Genomic DNA, 18850 nt, shown 5'->3' with positions numbered 1-18850 from the left:
GCCACACAATCCTGCTCACATCTGTCGGATCCAGATCAAAAACTGTGCAAAGTCAGAGATCTCAACACCACAGATACGTCTGATTGTTTACATCAAAACATCCAGACCAGGTTCTCCCCTGGTTCATGACCCCTCCCTCCACTACATGGTTCAGTTCCTTTGTGTAACCCTGCTGACAAACAAACAACACTGGTGCAAACAGAACCTCCTCGGCGAGGTGATGATGACATCATCGTAGCCAGGGAGGACAGTAACTCGTCTTCGCAACATGACTGTTTACTGTTGTATCATGTGGATGTGGTGCAGTAAGAGTCAGTCAGAGTCAAGGTCTGTACTGAGTGCAGCAGTACCAAGTAATAGTACTGTGAAACATACAGTAGTGTGTGTGTGTGTGTGTGTGTGTGTGTGTGTTATGAAGTTATACGCTGTCAGACACTCAGTGTTTGTGTTCCTGTGAGTTTAGTCAGCAGCTCACACAGTTTGTGATGTGTGAACATATAACAAACAGTTGTGGTTCTCCATGAACAGATCATCATTTTGAAGAAGATGCTCCTGTTGTTACAAACAGAACAGTCCAGTCTACCACGCTGGAGGATCCAGACTCTCAGCAGCCACAGGTCAGTGCTGTGGACTGTTCAGCTGGTCTGACTTTGTCTTTCTGTCGCCACCCTCGCCATGTCAGAGACACATGAGCCCCCAAAGGGGGTCTGAGGCTACACACACTAGAGATGCAAACTGTCTGTAAAATGATTATAATGAGACGCTGTTTTACATATGAACCCAGACACAGTCCAGACCTGATCCTGCAGACAGCGTCCAGAGTTTTTCTGAGACACGTTTTCACCAAGTATCAGCCTCCAGGGCTGAAACACGAAGCCAACACTGAAGAGCTAAAACATGCAGTTCCTCTAATGACCACTAGAGTCTGGCTCAGACAGTGAGTCAATCCCCATAGACTCCAATGTTAGAATGTACAACTTTACAGGGGGGGCTTTTTTAAGTCTGCTTAAAGAGGTTTCCTCCAGCTGTGTGTCTGCATAGAGGTGAGGAATTCATTCTTCTTAGCCTGATAAAGATTGTGAAGTTGCATTTACAAAGTGTCCATGTGATCTCCACAACTGAGTGACGGAAAAACAAAAAAACGAACTTTAACATTCCTCGCTGCTGATACATCTGCCAAGCACATATCAGATTGGTAATGAAGCACGGTGATGACTTTGCATACATGTTTTCTGTCTGTCAGCAGGTGGATGTGACAGAGCAGCCGGAGGAGCTGGAGGTGCCTGTGATAAAGAGGGAAAGGCTGGAGGACCCTCAGACAGCTGCTAACAGCAGCTGTATGTATGAAACACTTAAACCAGAAATTATTACAATTATTGAAGTCTATGTGAAAATGTCTCTACTTCTCACTTGATTTATTACCTCAGTAAATGTTTTCCTAATGAGTTTATGGTGTCAATCTCGAGGCTTCAAAATGGCAGTTCACAAACCAATGGATGACATCACATTGGGTTGACACTTGGGTCACACCTGATAACAGAACATGTCTGCATTACAGCATGAAGAGAGCGAATGTGCTAAGTATCAACCCACCATAATTATGAAACATTTCCACAACAGAAACACACACTTGAATGCATTAAAGCTGCTGTTTAACAGATGAATGAATGGTAAATGAAAAATGGTCTCCACTTTTACAGAGCTTTTCTAATTTTATCAAGCGCTTCACAATGGGAGCCACATTCACACAGTGATGATAGACTGGAGACTGACCTGCGGACTGGAGAATAAGATTATAGTAGTGTTGAAGTGAAGAGGATCCCTGTATCTTATTGAAAACTGCTCATGAGTCTGAATTAGTGTAGCCCTGGGAAACGACCAAATGATTTTTTTCTTTAATTATCTTTATTCAGATTGTCTTAATTTGTTAACTGTCCCATTATATTTTTGATGTACCCAGGTGAAGGTCTGAAGGCTGATTCAAAGCCCTCTGCACACTGTCAGGAACATAATTCTACTAAATTAAATCTCTTTTTGTTTTAGTCAATTCATGTATTTAATTTTTCCTAAAAACAGACAGAGCTGGGGCGGCCCAATGGCGGAGTGGTTAGGGCGTGTACCACATAAGCAGGTGCTCTTAGCAGGCGAGTGCCGGTTCGTCTCCCTACTGGCCCACTCTCTACTGTCCTGTCAATTAAGGCAAAAATGCCCAGAAAAATATCTTTAAAAACAAATTGAGCCCAGTGCCTGCTCACACGTGTCTCACGCCTTGTGGCTGCATCACGTGATCCAGAAGTTCGGCGTCCTGTATATTTTTCATGTGTGATGCATGTGTCTCACAGCATAAATAGATAAAAGAAACACTGACATTAAACTGACACCTTCCACTACAGTTTCTATGTCCACGCTGAATCTGAACATGTCATAGGCATGAAAAATATAAATCTACTTTTTAATCATTTCAGCAGCTGCATCTGGAGACAGTGGAGTTTTATGAAAAGAAATCCAACATTCATGTGTCCTGTAAACTCTATGTTGAGACAGAGCTACAGCAGCAGCGACGCAGCAGACACGCATCCAGTGTGCCCCCGGCATAAAACAGTAGAATCAAGCTGTTTAAGCTCACTGTGTGTGGTCTCTGTGTGTTTAAATCCAGGTTGTGGTCTGAAAGTGGAGGTACGGATGGTAGCTGAGTGAAGTGACAGTACTGATGCAATGACATAATTATTCTGACTGAGAGTAAGAAAAGAAGATTGATAAAAACCCTTTCTCTCTGTTCATTCTTTAGTTGGACCTCAGTCTCTCTCTCCTGTTGCTGAGGGCATCAGGCCTCTGAGTGCTGGAGCAGAAATCCCCAGAGACAGTGTGTCATATCGCTGTGAAAAACAGGACCTTGGGAGACGTGAAGCTCAGCAGCAGGAAGAGAAAGAGGGAGCGAGGGAGACCAGGACTCTGGGTCAGTACTGTCACCCAGCAGAGCAGAGCCACAGAGCTGCACCAAGTGGTCCAAACAGAGACTTTACCAAAGAAGACAAGCATGTTGTGGATCTCAGAGACTCTGTTGAGACTGCTGAGTCCAGTAGCGGTACAGTCCCTGATGAGGAGGCTCCACTGATGAAGACACTGGATTCAGAGCTGCCTTTAACAAACATTGGAGTGGAGGATTTGTGTGGTGCTGCAGTAGACTGGAAGGGAGAGGCAGTCAAACTGGAGACTGAAGCTTCCTGGTCTGAAGCTTTAAGGACACACAACGCTGTCACTACCACTGAGTGTGTGAGTAACAGCAGGTCAATTCATAGTCCCAACACAAAGAGCGAAGCAGCAGAGCTGGACACCAACAGCTTGGACTCATCCTCCTTCGATGACCTGTTTTCGTCTCCAGAGGTGGCCCGGTCTCTGATAGGTCCCTATAAACCTTCCACAGACGGAGTCACAGGCATGGAGGAGTCACTGTCATCTTCTCTTCCTTTCCTGAATAGTGGGAGTAGGAACTCTTCCATGTCAGACTGTCTAACCAGCTACTCATTCAGTAATGCCTCAGACTCCAGGAGCAGAGGCTTTTCCAGCAGCACAGAACGAGTGTTCAGCTGCCAGCAGTGTGGCCGCCTCTTCTGCACCTCCAGAGACCTGGTGGTGCACCAGCGCTCCCACACCGGGGATAGGATCTACCATTGCCACCTCTGTAAGAAGCCCTTCGTCCACCCACACCAGCTGAAAACCCACCAACGGGTGCACACTGGGGAGAAACCGTTCAGCTGTGCTCAGTGCGGAAAGCGCTTCTCCCAGTCCAGCCACATCAAGAGACACATGAGCGTCCACACGGGGGAGAAGCGTTACAGTTGCAGCCTGTGTGGGAAACGATTCTCGCAGGCCTGCAGCCTCAAGGTGCACCAGGCCGTCCACACCGGAGAGAGACCCTACAGTTGCACCAAGTGTGGCAAGAGTTTCTCTGTGCTGGGAAACCTGGTCCGCCATCAGAGCATCCACATGGGCAAGTGAACCCACAAACAGCCAGAGGGGGCTCAAGCAGCTGGCCACACACGATGCTGTTTTTAATGTTTAGAAAAGTGCATATGAATTCAGTAGGGCTCCTTACAATGTCTGTCAGAACATTTTTGATAAATTGTCCTGTGCTGGTGTTATTTCTACATCTTTACAATAAGAGATTAAAAAACAGCCTCCAAATGTGTGTTTGTCATTTTTAATTCTGCCAGTGTGACTGAAAACATCGGTGAACAGTGGCAGAGCATCCTGAATCCACATCCTCTGCATCTTTATACAAGAAACAAACACATGTTGACGTTTAGCACAGGGTCTCAATAAAAGAATAAAACAGTAATATTACTTTGAAAGAAAAATGAAAAAATATACATGAAAATTAAATACATTATTTATTGAAGGTGCAAAGATATAATTAATTTACTCTGATCTCTCAAATTTACTCCTGAAGTCAATTCATTGCATGATCAAATCTTTAATTATTAAACAAGTGTTTGTCATTTCCAAATTCAATAAATGATTAAAAAAATAACTTTTAGCTTTTGTCATAATTGTATAATTTCCAAAATGATTTTGCCTCCAGAATGCTGTTGTGTATAAACGGTCATGGAATAAATGTTTTTTTGTGTACTCATCTTTATTATAGTCACATCTTTTGGGGACATTTACAGATCTTCAGACAGAAGAGTTGTTGGGATGTTCTGTATCTGATTCTGTAATGTCCTCTTCATTTGTTTGTTAGAACAGACTCAGATGGAAGAAGCCATGCTGTTTTGCCAGAGTGGTTTGTGAGTTCTGCTGATCCTGGGAGCTGTATCCCTGGCAAATTAGTCCCAGGGGAGGACAAAGACAAAGAGTAATTCACAAACTCAAATGGATCAGCAGACAGCTGCATCAGAGTCTGATCAGATGGCGGGGATGACTAACAGACAGACCTAGCAAACCCAAATGTGTACTGAGGGTGAACTGGGAGCTCCTCAAATCCCACCTTTGAAAAAATTTCTTGTGCATAATGAGGGAGGTTGGAGACTTTGTGGGCCATGTTCAAAGTCTCCATTACAGAGGTAGCAAGTAGGAGCTATGGTCATATGGTCATTGATGCCCGTCAAGGTGGCAACCTAAGAACCGGAGGTGTAGGAAGCAGTCAGGCTAAAGAAGGTTTTCCTTTCGTGTTTGGTTGGCACAGGGATCTCCTTAAGCAGCCATGTACAGGGCTGCAGCCTCGGCAGTTGCCTAAGCAGAAAAACATGCCCTCTGTGGACGACACAGAGCCTGAAGACGTGGGGGGAAGCCTCACCCATATCCAAGGCAGAGGTCCCCAGAGGTAGTCAAGAAGCAGTGTGTGGATGAGATTCACCATTAGATGCTGAAGGCTCTGGACATTGTTGGGCTGTCTTGCCTGACACACCTCTCGAATGTTGCACAGAGGTTGGGGACAGCACCTGTGGCGTGGTAGACCGGGTTAGTGGTTCCCATTTCTGAACTGTCCTCTGTACGGCGACTAGGGTCAGCCTTAGTGAGAGGGTGAGGGGCTTGAGCTCCTGCTTCTTCACATTGAAAGTTGAGGTGGTTCAGCCATCTGATTTGGATGCCTCCTGGGTGCCTTCCTTTGGTGGTTTTCTGTGCATGTCCAACTGGGAGGAGGCTCTCGGGTAGACCCAGAACTCACTGGAGGGATTACATGTCCTATCTGACATGGGAATGCCTTTGGATCCCCTGGGAGGAGCTGGAAAGCATTTGCTGGGCTGAACATCCTGCTTAGCCACTTCTTTATTTACAAGGTATGGTTCTTCATATACAATCTGTTGCTTTCTATATACAATCTGTGGTTCTTTATTTACAATCTATGGCTCTACAATCTGTTGGTCTTTATATACATATACAATCCGAAGCTCTTTATATACAATCTGAGGTTCATCAAAGTTTAAAGAAGGTAAGATATTGGTTCCATTCACATCAGTCCCAGTTTCCTTACTTGCTTGTGTCCAATGACATTAAACTCTGGTTAGACCTTGAGGCAGAGCTTTGGAAGCTTTGAAAGTAGAATCCTGTGAGTGGCAGAGGGAACACAGAGAGGGACATGGTTGATATTCTGCCTGAACAAGGCTTCGCTACTGATTTTGACATCAGTGTTGGGACTGGTCCCAGACCACATGGGCTTGAATGTCTGCTAACCAGTTAAATACTGACATTTCAGGAGAAAGAAAGGTTTTGACTCAGCTGACTGAAGTGATGTTAAACAACAAACTGACGTCATCAGGAGGCGACCCTGGCACCTCATAGACCCACAACATTGTTGAGCAGCAGAGAGGGGAACACGGGCTGGCGGACGGACGGAGTGAACCGGACTCTGAGCTTGTTGCATGTCTCCAGTCGCATACAGCTGCGTGGATCTGCTGCCACCCGAGCACCGCCGCGCACATCTGTCAGCGCAGGAACACACACACAGCCCGGGCGATGATGGCGGACTGTGTCGGCTTCCAGGCGCAGATCGCCTCGATTATAGAGATCCTGGCCAATTCCGCGGTGGCGGAGATCTGCAAACTGGTGGACGATGGCTACGCGGCGCTGCGCTCCCAGATGGAGCAAGAGCGGGAGAAGAGCGAGAAGGAGAACGACGTCCTGCGGCAGAAGCTGCGAGACATGGACGTGAAGATGAGGAGTTACGAGAGGAAGATGAGGAGACGCAGTCAGCGGGAGGAGATCACCGCCGTTCACTTCAGGCCACCCGAAGGTAAAGAGATGGAGGCTGCAGCTGGCCTGCTGCTGACAGCAGCCCGGATCATGAGACATGAGTCTGAGGGGGGCAGGTCACACACATGTGCTCACACGCTGTCATAGAACCACCCGCTCTCTGACGAGTTAATTAGATGGTCATATTCAGTTTGGTCCAGATGTGCTGCAGCTGTTTCCCAGAGGATCAGTGGTCACACAGGCCATTCTATGTAAGTAAGTCCAAAAAGACACAACCTGGCAACCCAGACGTTGTTCTTGCTAATGGCTCAGTAAATGATGCATTAACCGCTAATAAAGCATGTAATTCGTTCATGACTGAAGCCTTATCAGAGAGTGGGGCTGTCGTACAAGTTTAAGGTGGTCTCCAGAGATGCAGACAGTTTTGGTTTTATATGTGCAGGCTTGGAGGTGGACACATGACCCCCCCCTGCTGCTGTGCTCCTGTTGAGTGTGGACAAGACCTGGCATCAGTTTGTCTTACAGCTGTTTGATTCAACACATATATTTAGGAAGATGTCACATTAGCGCATAACTGAAATGATGAGTGTCAGAAACCCTCTGTCTGACAGAAAGAGCCCCACAACCAGATGTGACCAAGAGTCACATGCCCGTATGTACACGGAGGGAGTTACTGGTTGCTGTAATCAAAGGAAGCGATTCCTGTACACAAATGCGTTCTCTGGTTTGTCTGAGGCTGATCTGATCAGTCTCAGTTGGACACATCTAATGGCCAAATTCCGCCTTTGTGTTGTTCCAGCCATCTCAGCTCAGCAAAGAGGCAGTGGAATCAAAAAAGGAGAAGTTCACTGTGTGTGTTTCCTATAGCAGCTGTGCTGAGAGACAAAGCTCTGATAAAGCCACTGTTCACCACCTGAGGCCTGGACTATGAAACAAGTTATGTTTCTCTAATCTGGCTTCACTGAACCTCACATCCGTCCTGATAACCGGTACTGTGAAGCTGATTATCATCTTGTCCACTTAACTCCGGGTTTACCGGATAAGAGCATGTTCATGTGAAAGAGGCAGAGTTTTTAATTAGAAGTAACATCATCAGAACCATGAATAAATTATTAATATGACATGAGAAGAAACTGTGACACCTGCAGGTAAATTCAGCTATACTGATGTCATGAAGTGAAATACAACAAGGTGACATGTAAACAAACTAGAACAGAAAAGAAACAGCAGAAATAATTTAATGATTAAAGTCAGTCATAAACTATAAATAGGAACATGAATTATTATTAAGTTTCTTCTTCTGTTTGATGATGAACAAACTGGACATGTTAAGCAGATCAAGAAGGTAAAGTGATGTCAGAATAGTTGATGTGTGATGAGGTCAGTGTGACTGAAATGTTTATTACTAATGAGGAAATATTGAACAGTGTGTGGATCATTGTTCTAATCAAAGACATCAGTGGTTTAGTTTTCATTTCCAGTTCTGCTCACAGTCTTCTCATGTTATTCTGAGCTGCAGTGATGAAGACGAGAGTAAAAGCTTCCTCACTGTCAGGAGTGATGAAGCTTTTACTGGAGAGTGGACACATGGAAAGACTCAAAGAGCAAAACATCCACTGATCTATACAAATACCTACTGATCTTTATTAGTTTCACTTTATTCTAAACTCTTTTGTCCCTGTCAGGATCCTGTAGAGATGATGACTCAGTTTTTCCAGGCATCTGATTGGTCAGTAGTTTGGCTGGTGACAAGTTTTGATCTGATCCTCTGAAGTTAATCTGCCCAGGAGCAGGTTAGGAGTTCAACATCAGTTACCATGGTGATTTACACTGGTAACAACTGAAAACGTCTGTCGAGCAGCAAATCACAGCTATCCTGAGTACTTTGTCCTTTATCCTCCTAATTACTCACTAAGACACTCTGATCAGCTCCTCTTTGGATATGTGTGCTTCATTTTTGTTGCTGTGTAGATTGTCTATTTTGTGTTGTAAGAAATGACTCTGCATAGATAGATTGTACTATTTGATAGATAGATAGATGGATCAATAGATAGAATACTTTATTAATCCCTAAGGGAAATTCAGATTTTCCAGCATCTGCTTCTCTAGTCTGAAGGATGTTGTGGAGACAGTGTTTGGTATTGTCCAAGATGAAGACAATGTTCCCTGAAACACCTGTACTTGCTCAGGGTCTTGTGTTGTTTTCCAGGACCTGATGACCATCGGCCTCTGGTGGTTCCGCCTCTTCCTGCCACATCTGAAGACAAATCTTTTCATCAAATTTCAAAGGTAAAGATTAATCTGTAGAAGGCTTTCAGGTGCGACGTGCTGAGTCTTGCGAACACTTCGCAGATGCATCAGGGGCCGGTTGCACAAAGCAACTTAAGTTTTCTACTTAAGAAAAAAGTATGACACTTTTTTGATATTGTTTGGGGTTTTGTGCCTTTATTTGATAGGACACTAGAGAGTGACAGGAAAGGGGCAGAGACAGGGGTAATGACATGCAAGAAAGGGCCAGGCCAGTTGGGAGCTGAACCGTGGACTCGCCTGCTAAGACTCATGTGCTCATGTGGTACTCACCCTAACCACTCAGCTATCGGGTCACCAAGTGTGACGCTTAAGGTTGAATTTAGCTGAGGGAGTTACTTAAGGTTCTTACACAGAATCTCTTAAAAGATTTCCTTAGTTAAAGAAAGATGTTAAGGCATTTACAGCAATGAAAGAGATTTTACAGCAGAAAAACTCTACAATTTCCATGGAGACCATTTGTTGGCTGGTGTTAGCACTAGTGACACAGGTTATAATCTCACCTGTTATCGTCTCACAAAGCTGGCCTGTAGAAAAAAATGGCAGAGGAAAAGAAGGCAAAAAAACCAAATTTTTCAGAGGAGGAAAAGGTGAAACTTCTAGAGGAAAATAACAAAAGAAAACAGTGCTCAGCAGACAGGTCAGAGTGTTTCACAGTCAGTGAATGACACGGCACACAGCTGATCGATGGACATGAAATATTTAACCACTAACTGACTGGAAAGATCCTGTAGCATCAAACCACAGAACAGTCATTAACTGTAAAGGAGCTGAAGAGCTCAGCTGTGGAAAGTAGAGTGATCAGACAAACCAGAAACTGACTGTTGATCAAATCTATAGAAGAAGTATATTACGTTTTTCTCCTTAGTTTGGTCACTAAGGTCTTCTGTGCAATGGCTTAACTGACTTTAAGTGATTCCTTAAGTATAAGACCAAGATAAGGAGAAAACCTTAAATACTTAAGTGAAAATTTTAAGGAAAGGGTTTTTTTTGTGCAATAGTTATTATTTTAAGGAAAATCTTAACTTAAAGTGTTTTGTGCCACCGACCCCACGATTCTACTGTATGGAGGGAATCCCCTCTACCCTCGGAGCACATAGACATGAATGCAGCAGAGAATGGAGACCAAACCACTGACACCACATCAACACACTGAACCCTCCATGTTTGTGGAAGAGAAATCATGTGACTTGATCTGAACATTGTGACAGGGAGCATCAGTCAGACATGTGACAGCAGCAGCTACAGTCCTGACCAGGGATCCAGCTGCAGATACAATTCAATTCAATTCAATTCAATTCAATTCAATTCAATTCAATTCAATTCAATTCAATTCAATTCAATTTTATTTGTATAGCACCAAATCATAATCATCATAGGTTCAGGTTAAGACCATACTTTATTATAGAGAGAAACCAATAGTTACCGCAAAGAGCAGTACTTTGTAACAGGGGGGAGGAAAAACTCCCCTTTAACAGGAAGAAACCTCCAACAGAACCAGATTAAGGTAAACCCGGCCTCAAAAGGTTGGGCTTAAGAGGAGAAAGAGGGGGTGGGGGAGGATAGAGTAATAGGGAACTATAAGCTCTTTAAGATACATTGGTGTCTTTCCATTCATGTCTTTATAGGTGAGGAGGAGGATTTTATAGGGAGCCGAACACAGGAGAGATGTGAGACAGAAGGATGAGCTGCCTCCTTCACTGTGTCTAATGATGATGATGATGTTCAACCACAGATGCTCTTCCTCAGGTGATCATACACTGTATTTACGGTCATCTTGATCGTCTCCTGATCAGATTACCAGAAATCACACTCTTCGTCCTCTTCTATTTTAAATTATGACCAATCAACTCAGCATAGACCACGTTTATAATAACAGGAAGTAAATGCTGTGGTGTCATTAAAGTTTGATTGTCCCAGCTCCCTGTTCTCCTTCCAGACAAACACAGATCAGCTGTTAGTCCACCACATCCACATCGGATCATACAGGCAGCCAAATCAGTCTCTAAGGAGATAACGATGTGACATGTTAAATACAGGTGTGTTCACTTCTGGTCTGTGGTTGGAACATTGTACGAGTTGTGTCCACGTGTGCGTCTGGTTCCTCTCTTCTCTGTCTCTCTTCAACAGACTACATGAAACACCATGACGTGACGTTCATACATTAGCATCAACGCACAGTTATCTCTAATATTCACATTTACATTAGGATGGAAGCAGCAGGAGCAGTAGCAGCAGTTTTAAAGCATGTTATGCTGTGTGTATATTCTAGGCTTGGGCGATATCCAAAATGTAATATTGCAATACCCAGATATTATGATTATTATGAGCTTCCTGAGGAAAAAGAGCCAGCTCTGCCCCTTCCTGTAGATGGCATCCTTGTTCAGGGAAAAGTCCAGTTTATGGTTCAAGTGTGCACCACCTCAATGTCCTTCCCTCTAACATTGAGTGGTTGAACACTTTTGCTCATTATTCAGGAAGTAGACTGTGACCATGTTTCCTGACACTAGTCTGGAAGAAACAACAGGAAGAGGTTTTTCTGATGTAATTATATTGCTGTATTTTATGTTTTTTTAATATATATAATATTAGATGATATTATTGTATTTGATGTTTCAGGTATAAGTGATGCTACCACTAAACAGCAGTTCAAAGCTTTATTAGTCACATGACAAGGTTCAACGTGCATGGAGCAGAGCAGTGAGATGAGGGTGTTATAAACTGTAGTATTAAACTCACAAGCACAAACACAACACACTTACTGCCCTCTGTCAGACAAGCTCAGTTCTCTGACTTTGACCAGTGAATAATGACTGTAAGAGCTGTTTGAACAGTGGAGGCTTTTTGTTTTCAGTCTCAGTTTAGATTTAATTAGTTTTTAAAGCAGGTTTGCTCGCGTGATTTTGTTTTTATTTTAAAAATGTTTTGTTTTTATCAGTTTCTGTTGTTATCAGTGAGTTTTAGGTTTTTTTTGTCATATGTTGTATTTGTCAGGTGAGATTTGGTTTTGCAGACTCTTTCTTAATGATGATCATTCACTCTCTCTCTGAAACTTGTATTTCTTTGCTTAATAATACTATGACTGTTATTATCATTTGAATGTTTTTGGAGGGAAAACATTATTATTATTATTATTATTATTATCATAGTATTATTAGACTGATATGATCTTGTACGGGGTGTATTGCGTTGATCAGATATTAAGTTTGTGGATAAAAATTCAAGCTATATCTAGTGTTGTGTTGATATGTTTAGACATGAACAAGCAATCACAACCACGTTCATTTAGACAGGCAGTGTATACCACTTCATACCAATTGTTCTACTCATAATGGGTCATCTTTTGTTATAGAGGATCTTTAACAAAAAAAAAAAAAAAAAACAGATCTTATTCTTCTGGTCTTATTTTGGTGTTTGGTAAACAGCTTTCTGGGTCACTACTACCACCTTTTGGTGTGTGACATTCATGTTCATTAATTGCAAACAGATATATTTAGTTCTTTCTTCACCAAAAAAATGAGTGCGTTCAGTGACCAAATGCCTTCATGCACATCGTTGACAACAACAACAACTGAACATAAACTGCTGATCTGGGAAACATTAACACAGTCAATGTTTTGAAGGTCACATATACTGGTCATACACTGAGAGCCAATCAGATGTGAGATATTGCTCCATGTGACACAGTTAAAAACCAGGACAACAGATTCATATCCACCTAAAACACCACAGATTGATGAATGAAAAAAATGGAAAGATCTGATTTTTAGTTAATTTTTAGTTTTTAAAATCAAGACACAGTTTCAGTTAATTATGTTTTTTATAAAGCCTTGTTTTAATTTTTGTTTCAGTTAAAGAAAATGATTTTTCACATCCAGTTAGGGTTAGGGTTAGGGTTAGTTAACCCTAACCCTAACCCTTTATTAATCTTTTAGTTTTAGTGAAGGATGATAAAAACCTTGGTGGAGGCTCATGTGAATCACCCACTGCAGTGGGAGCCAGCAGACCTGGGATCAATAGACAACCAGTTTCTTAACATCTCTAAAAACGTATAGAATTATAAATAAATACGAGAAATGTGATGAATGTATCCAAAAGTAAAAATAAGGATTTTTCTCAAAGTAAAAGTAGAAAGTTGCTACATGCAACATGTAACTGAGCTAAGTGAAGTGGTTACTCCCCACCTGTGTTTGTGGTGAACAATAAATGCAGATGTGTCGTGTTGCAGCTGCTTCTCACTGTGTCACAGCAGGAGGAGACCAAACTGTTGCCTCTGGTGAAGCAGGAGAAGGTGGAGAGAGAGGACTGCAACCTGGACCTGAAGGTGGAGGTGAACATCAGGGCGGAGTGCGGCCTGTCCACAGGTGAGTGAGGCTTATTGGTTTATTCAGGTTTGAACACAAACAAAGAAGGATATGAAGAAAGACCACCTCTGAAGTTCACTCATCATCACTGTAAATCATAAACCTGCCGCCCTGCACAGTTGAGCTAACTGACCTCAGCTCGACTAATCAGGTCAAAGTCGTCTTAAACAAGTTCAGTAAACGTCAGATATTCATACGTGATACGCCTTCGAACAGGCTTTGCTATTGGCTTCACTTAGCACCCTGTGGCTTCGTCCACACTGATATGTTTTCATTTTAAAATTAAAACGATCTCCGTCCAGACTATCACGCCTCAAAAAGCACATCACATGACCATTCACCCACACTGAGCATGTGTGAGCCGGTGTAAACAGGAAGCAGATTGTCTCCTCTGCAGTTGGTTAGTTGCAATAAATCCTCTGAAGGAGGAACAGCAAAGACAGTTGTAGAGTTAAAATACAGAATTTAACTGAACAACAGCTGCTAGCAAAAACAACAAGGTCAGTAACACTTGTAATTCATTATCCATGTTGCTTTCACCACTGGTAGTCGAGGCTGATAAGACCCAATCAGGGAGTGACCCTGGGTGTCTACGTCATCATTTCCAAAGGTCTCTGTTTCTGTCCGTCCAGACTACAAAACCCCAGAGTTTTAGACTAAAACGGGTCCAGCAGCATTTCTGAAAGTCTCTGTTGTAGGGGCTGAAGACTTTGGAGTAGAGTGGACCGAGTAGGAAACCTAGAAGAAGAGATGAGTTTAAAACTAAAACATAGAGGAAGAGATCAGTTTAAAACTTAAACCCTTGTCCCTGAGTCTGGTTTATTTTTGCAGTCTTCCTGTCAGACCTCATCGGTACTGAGAACAGTAATGTTTCCTTTCCTGTCCCTCTATGGCTCTCTGCTCCTCCTCAGCCCTGGAGCCCAGTGAAGAGACCCCCCCCAGTGATGTTCTGGACACGAGTGTCACCTCTTCCACCATCCAGTCCTCCTCCTCCCCCACTGACACCACGATGGACCTGACCTGCAGACCTCGAGCCAAACGTAAATCCACCAAGCCTCTGGGCAACAGTTTGACAGTCAGCAGTGGGGGGGTCCCGGCCCTCGAAGCCGCCCACAGGGAACTCGGAGGAAGTCTGACAGATGGTGCTCTGAAGCCAGAGATCCAGACAGACGATACCACAGAAGAAGAACTTCATTCCTCTCAGCTGCCGGCCCCTGTGGCGTCAGATGAGCCCAGCCCTGACCGCCTCAACAGCCTGGGCCTGGACCTGGCCTGGATGCAGGAGCGGGTCAGCCATCTTGGTGCAGCATATGCAGTAGCGCAACTGGGTTTGGGGAACACAGACACTGGACACCCATCTGCCTCCTTCCCCTCACAGGGAGGAGGGGACAGTTTGGACGGCCCTCCAACCATGCTCTTCACCGGTGGAGCTCATGAAATGGCTGCTTTCGCTGCCACCTTTGACATGGCTGCTGCCGCTGCCGCCGCTGCCACTGTCGTAGCCGCACCACCTCCACCGCCTCCTCCTCCCCCTCCCCCTCCCCCTTCAGCGCCCTCTTCTGCCACAACTAGCCAGAGGCGGCCTTACAGGACCGGCGTTGCAGCTACTAAAGACCCTGTGGTGTGCGCTGTGTGTGGCCGTGTCTTCCCCAGCGGGGCTGCTCTGGAGCTGCACCAGCGAGTGCACACAGGGGAGAGACCCTACACCTGCCCCCACTGTGGAAAAGGCTTCGCCCAGCCCAACAACCTGCGTGTCCACCTCCTCATCCACACCGGGGAGAGGCGTTACCGATGCACGCTGTGCGGGAAGAGTTTCATCTCGTCCAGCCACCTGAAGAGGCACCGCACAGTCCACACCCAGGAGAAGCCCTACAGCTGCTCACGCTGCGGACAGTCCTTCAGCCAGATGTGTAGCGTGCGCAGACACCGGCAGCAGTCCCAGTGTGGCCTGTAGACTGACCGCCGTAGAACTGATCCCCACACAGCTTGGACTTGATCGCTGAAATCCCTTAGTATGGGATTTGATGCATCTTAAATAAGCACGAACAAACCAGAGAAGGCTACATCCTGTGATCACATGTAGAGTTGATATTTGTCCTAGATCATAGCAGTAATGTGATTCTGTTTTAAGGTGGATTTCCCCGTTTTCTCGGAACCTTTCTTGACTCTTTGTTTCACAGTGGACTGTGGCAGAGCGCCATTACTTGGTTTAACAGTTAACACAGGAGCAAAGGCTCGTGGTTTAGCTTGGGTCAGTTTTGCTGGTGGTAGTGTGTACTGTGTACTGAGCAGGATAACCACAACCTTACTCTGAGCACCTGGCTGCTCTGAAGTGTTTAATAATGAGCTGACTCAAAACTGATATTAGTACATTTGGACTGATCATTTGGACTGATCAGACCTTGCCTTATCTGTTGTGGTTTCTCATCTCCAGTCTCTGTTTATTTTACAGCTGCTGGTACCGCAGGGGAACCTGTTAGCTGAGTTAGCCTAGCAAAGTTAGCTTAGCTGAGTGAAAAGAGAATGGCACGCATTCCAACAACTCCAAAGCTGTTTGTATTTCCTGTCTTCAACGTGTGAAGAAATGAAACAAGTAGAAATGTGATGCGGGACACACTGTGCTGTTACACACACACACACACACACACACACACACGCATGCAAGCACATGCAAACAGACACAGACACACTTATGCACATGCACACACTGAGAAGATTATAGAGTACGGTCTAGACCTGCTCTGATATAGCTTCAGCTTGCCTTGGAGTTGTTGGGAGTTGTTTTTTGATGAAGCTAGCTAACAAGCTAATTGCTTATGCCTGCCTCCGGTCCTTTTTGCTAATGTAGGCGAACCAAATGGGCCTCTCTCTCTCTGTACTGTATGCTCAGAAATGATGATGACAAGAAAGTATGTTCTCCAAAATGTAAGACTCCTCTTTTGAAGCACTTTAAATGTTCAGTAACTCTTCCTTAAAGCCAGGGGCTGTATCTGGAAGGGAGCGCTGACACACAGCTTGTTTGTCATGATGTGTTCATCACGCACAGTCCCCTCTGTTACTCACATAGCTGCAGTGTCATGACTGAGTGGCCTTCTGCTGTTGAATGGTAAATGTTGGCACTTTGTTGAATAAATCTCATAATGCAGGCCTGCACCTTCTCATGTACGACAGTGTTTAATGATTACGTGTGTCACACTAGCTGTCAGTATACAGTATGTATTTACATAGATGGGGAGATGTAATGTGCTACTGTCCAGAAGACTGACCCCGAGGTCTGTTTCCACAGCGGGGCAGTGAGGTCAGAATATGTAAACCCCCTCTTTCAGCTGAGGTGTAACTGTCTCTTGATCCCAATCACTTTTCGTTCTCAATGAGAGAACAATGGACTGTAAAAATATGTAAAGTAAAAACATATTTATCAGAGAGTCGTGTTTGTACGTGTTGGTGTTTGGATGTCATTGGCACTAGCCGTAGGCTCCACAGCTATAACAAATACTTTGTCCTTTAGTATTCTTTCATGACCTGTTCCAGTGGTTAAAAATGTATGGGTATCATTAAACGTGTAAATGGTTTGCAATGGACCTGGGTGTGCAGTGGGCATCATTTCTGTGCCGTGATCCTATGCATGTAAACTTATCTATAATTCAGACTCATTTGTTTTGTTAAAAAAAAACCTGATGGCAGGAGGGGAAGTGATCATCAGTATGTGTTCATCTGATTCACCTAAGCAGTGATACAAAAAAAGGGTGAGTCTATGCCACAAATAAAAGTGCAAAATGTATATAATTCAGACACATGCACAGGCAGACCTCGGGTAATGCTCAGGAGGTGCTCAAGCACCTGTCATTTGGCCTCTGTTTCTGCAAGACTTTTTTTTTTTTAATATATATATTTTTTAATTTTATGTTCAAGTTTTTTAGTTTGCCCCATGGCATCTATTCTAAATGGGAAATTGACTGCTTATTTAGTACTTTTCTAGTGTTATTGACCACTCAAATCGCTTTACAATGTAAGCACACATTCACACACAGTCATGCAGCACTTACATCTACGCATAGTACGCATTCACACACACTCATACACTGATGAGGAGCCAGGGATCGAACCACCAACCTTTTGATTAATGGACGACCTGCTCTACCTCCTGAGCGCAAGATGCACACTAGTCACAGCCCCTTCCTCTTCAGCTTCCCTTGTCACTGCCTCCTTTTGTAACAAATCCACACTGAGAGCCCTGTGGGGAACCAGGTAAGGATACTGTTTGCCATTGTTTGTCACTGTTGTGAAATTAAACTATTAAAACAGCTCAACACGGGGGGCAGCCTAACTCCTCCATTAAGCTAAACATCAGGTAAGGTAGTCTGGTGTAAAATATGCATTACATAGTTAACAGTCTATGCAGTCATACCTGGATATCAGAAGCATCAGCTGACCTGTCAACTGTCATAAGACAATGTGCATATATATCCATCCAGACTATATCTATCCAGATATAGTCTGATAAATGATCAATTCTTCATCCTTTAACACAAAGTGTACTGGTAAGGCCAGCCGATGGTCATTTCCACACAAAATATGCAGCCTGAATGACAAACAGCAGTCTACTGAAGAGACAGACTGAGATGGTAAACACAGACACACCGATGTGGCGGCCCACTGGGATCTCTGTCAGTGCTCTCCATGGCCAGATTATGATTCACAATAATCACTCAAAATCAGCAGGAAGAGGCTGTTTACTGCTCCCTCTCTCTTGTTGACTGACACTTCTCTATTGTTTCCCTTTTGTCTGCTACAATGGGAGAAACAAAACGTGAAAATATAAGTTAAGCAGGTCAATAAATATAATCAAACCATAGTTTCCTGGACGAGAGTCCTGTGCTTAACCCATTCCAATCCACACATTACTTTGTAGCTCTTTATATTAATCTAACCTGACCTCCTAAAGCCTCTGGCAGAAGGACTTTGCCGATTAAAACACATTTCTACCCAAAAGAAAGACATGAGAGTGATGTGATGTGCCATCTGTTTACAGTACATGGAGAAATTAAAAATCACAGAAGAAAACATCAATTATTTTAGTCCTACTTAGACTGGAGTAATTGTGCACTTCAGCCTCTTGTGGCCGAAATGAGTATTACAACAACAAATAAAAAAAATCCTGACAAAAAGCGAAGGAGAAAGAAAAAAAATGATGCTTGCCTTTCAGAACTTTGGGAGGGGATTTCTTTAAAGCCTCGCATGGCTGAAATAAGTACAACAATCACAAACACATTGAAAATCCCAGCACTTGCCTTCAGGGCTTCTGTACTAATCCAACAACCTCAGAAGTCGACCATTATCAGTTGGAGGTCAAAGGTTACACTACAGCCTCTCTCCCACTGACAACAGGGGCCTGTACCACAGCTCTCTTTGGCCTGGTATTATGAAGCTGGCTCACTTTTATCCAGGGTATATTACCATGGTAAAGGGGATATATCACTATGGCA

At 43.9% G+C, this 18850-nt stretch overlaps 1 protein-coding gene across 1 annotated transcript in view; it reads left to right on the top strand.

Annotated features, from left to right (window-relative positions):
- LOC139636056 (uncharacterized) overlaps positions 1 to 18850 on the top strand; it is a 43327-nt gene that overhangs the window by 15219 nt on the left and 9258 nt on the right. The window contains exons 9-15 of the mRNA XM_071503729.1: positions 529 to 617; positions 1244 to 1337; positions 2789 to 3996; positions 6283 to 6733; positions 8903 to 8982; positions 13229 to 13364; positions 14276 to 15315. Of these exons, the coding sequence (XP_071359830.1) occupies positions 529 to 617; positions 1244 to 1337; positions 2789 to 3996; positions 6283 to 6733; positions 8903 to 8982; positions 13229 to 13364; positions 14276 to 15315 (3098 nt within the window). The remainder of the gene's footprint in view (positions 1 to 528; positions 618 to 1243; positions 1338 to 2788; positions 3997 to 6282; positions 6734 to 8902; positions 8983 to 13228; positions 13365 to 14275; positions 15316 to 18850) is intronic.

Source organism: Trachinotus anak, unplaced genomic scaffold (genome assembly GCF_046630095.1).
Source record: "Trachinotus anak isolate AG129_WGS33_773 ecotype Australia unplaced genomic scaffold, CSIRO_AGI_Tana_v1 ptg000019l, whole genome shotgun sequence".
In the NCBI taxonomy this organism is placed as follows: domain Eukaryota; kingdom Metazoa; phylum Chordata; class Actinopteri; order Carangiformes; family Carangidae; genus Trachinotus; species Trachinotus anak.
The sequence above is the reverse complement of the archived record's forward strand: the minus strand, read 5'-3'. Positions and strand labels throughout refer to the sequence as shown.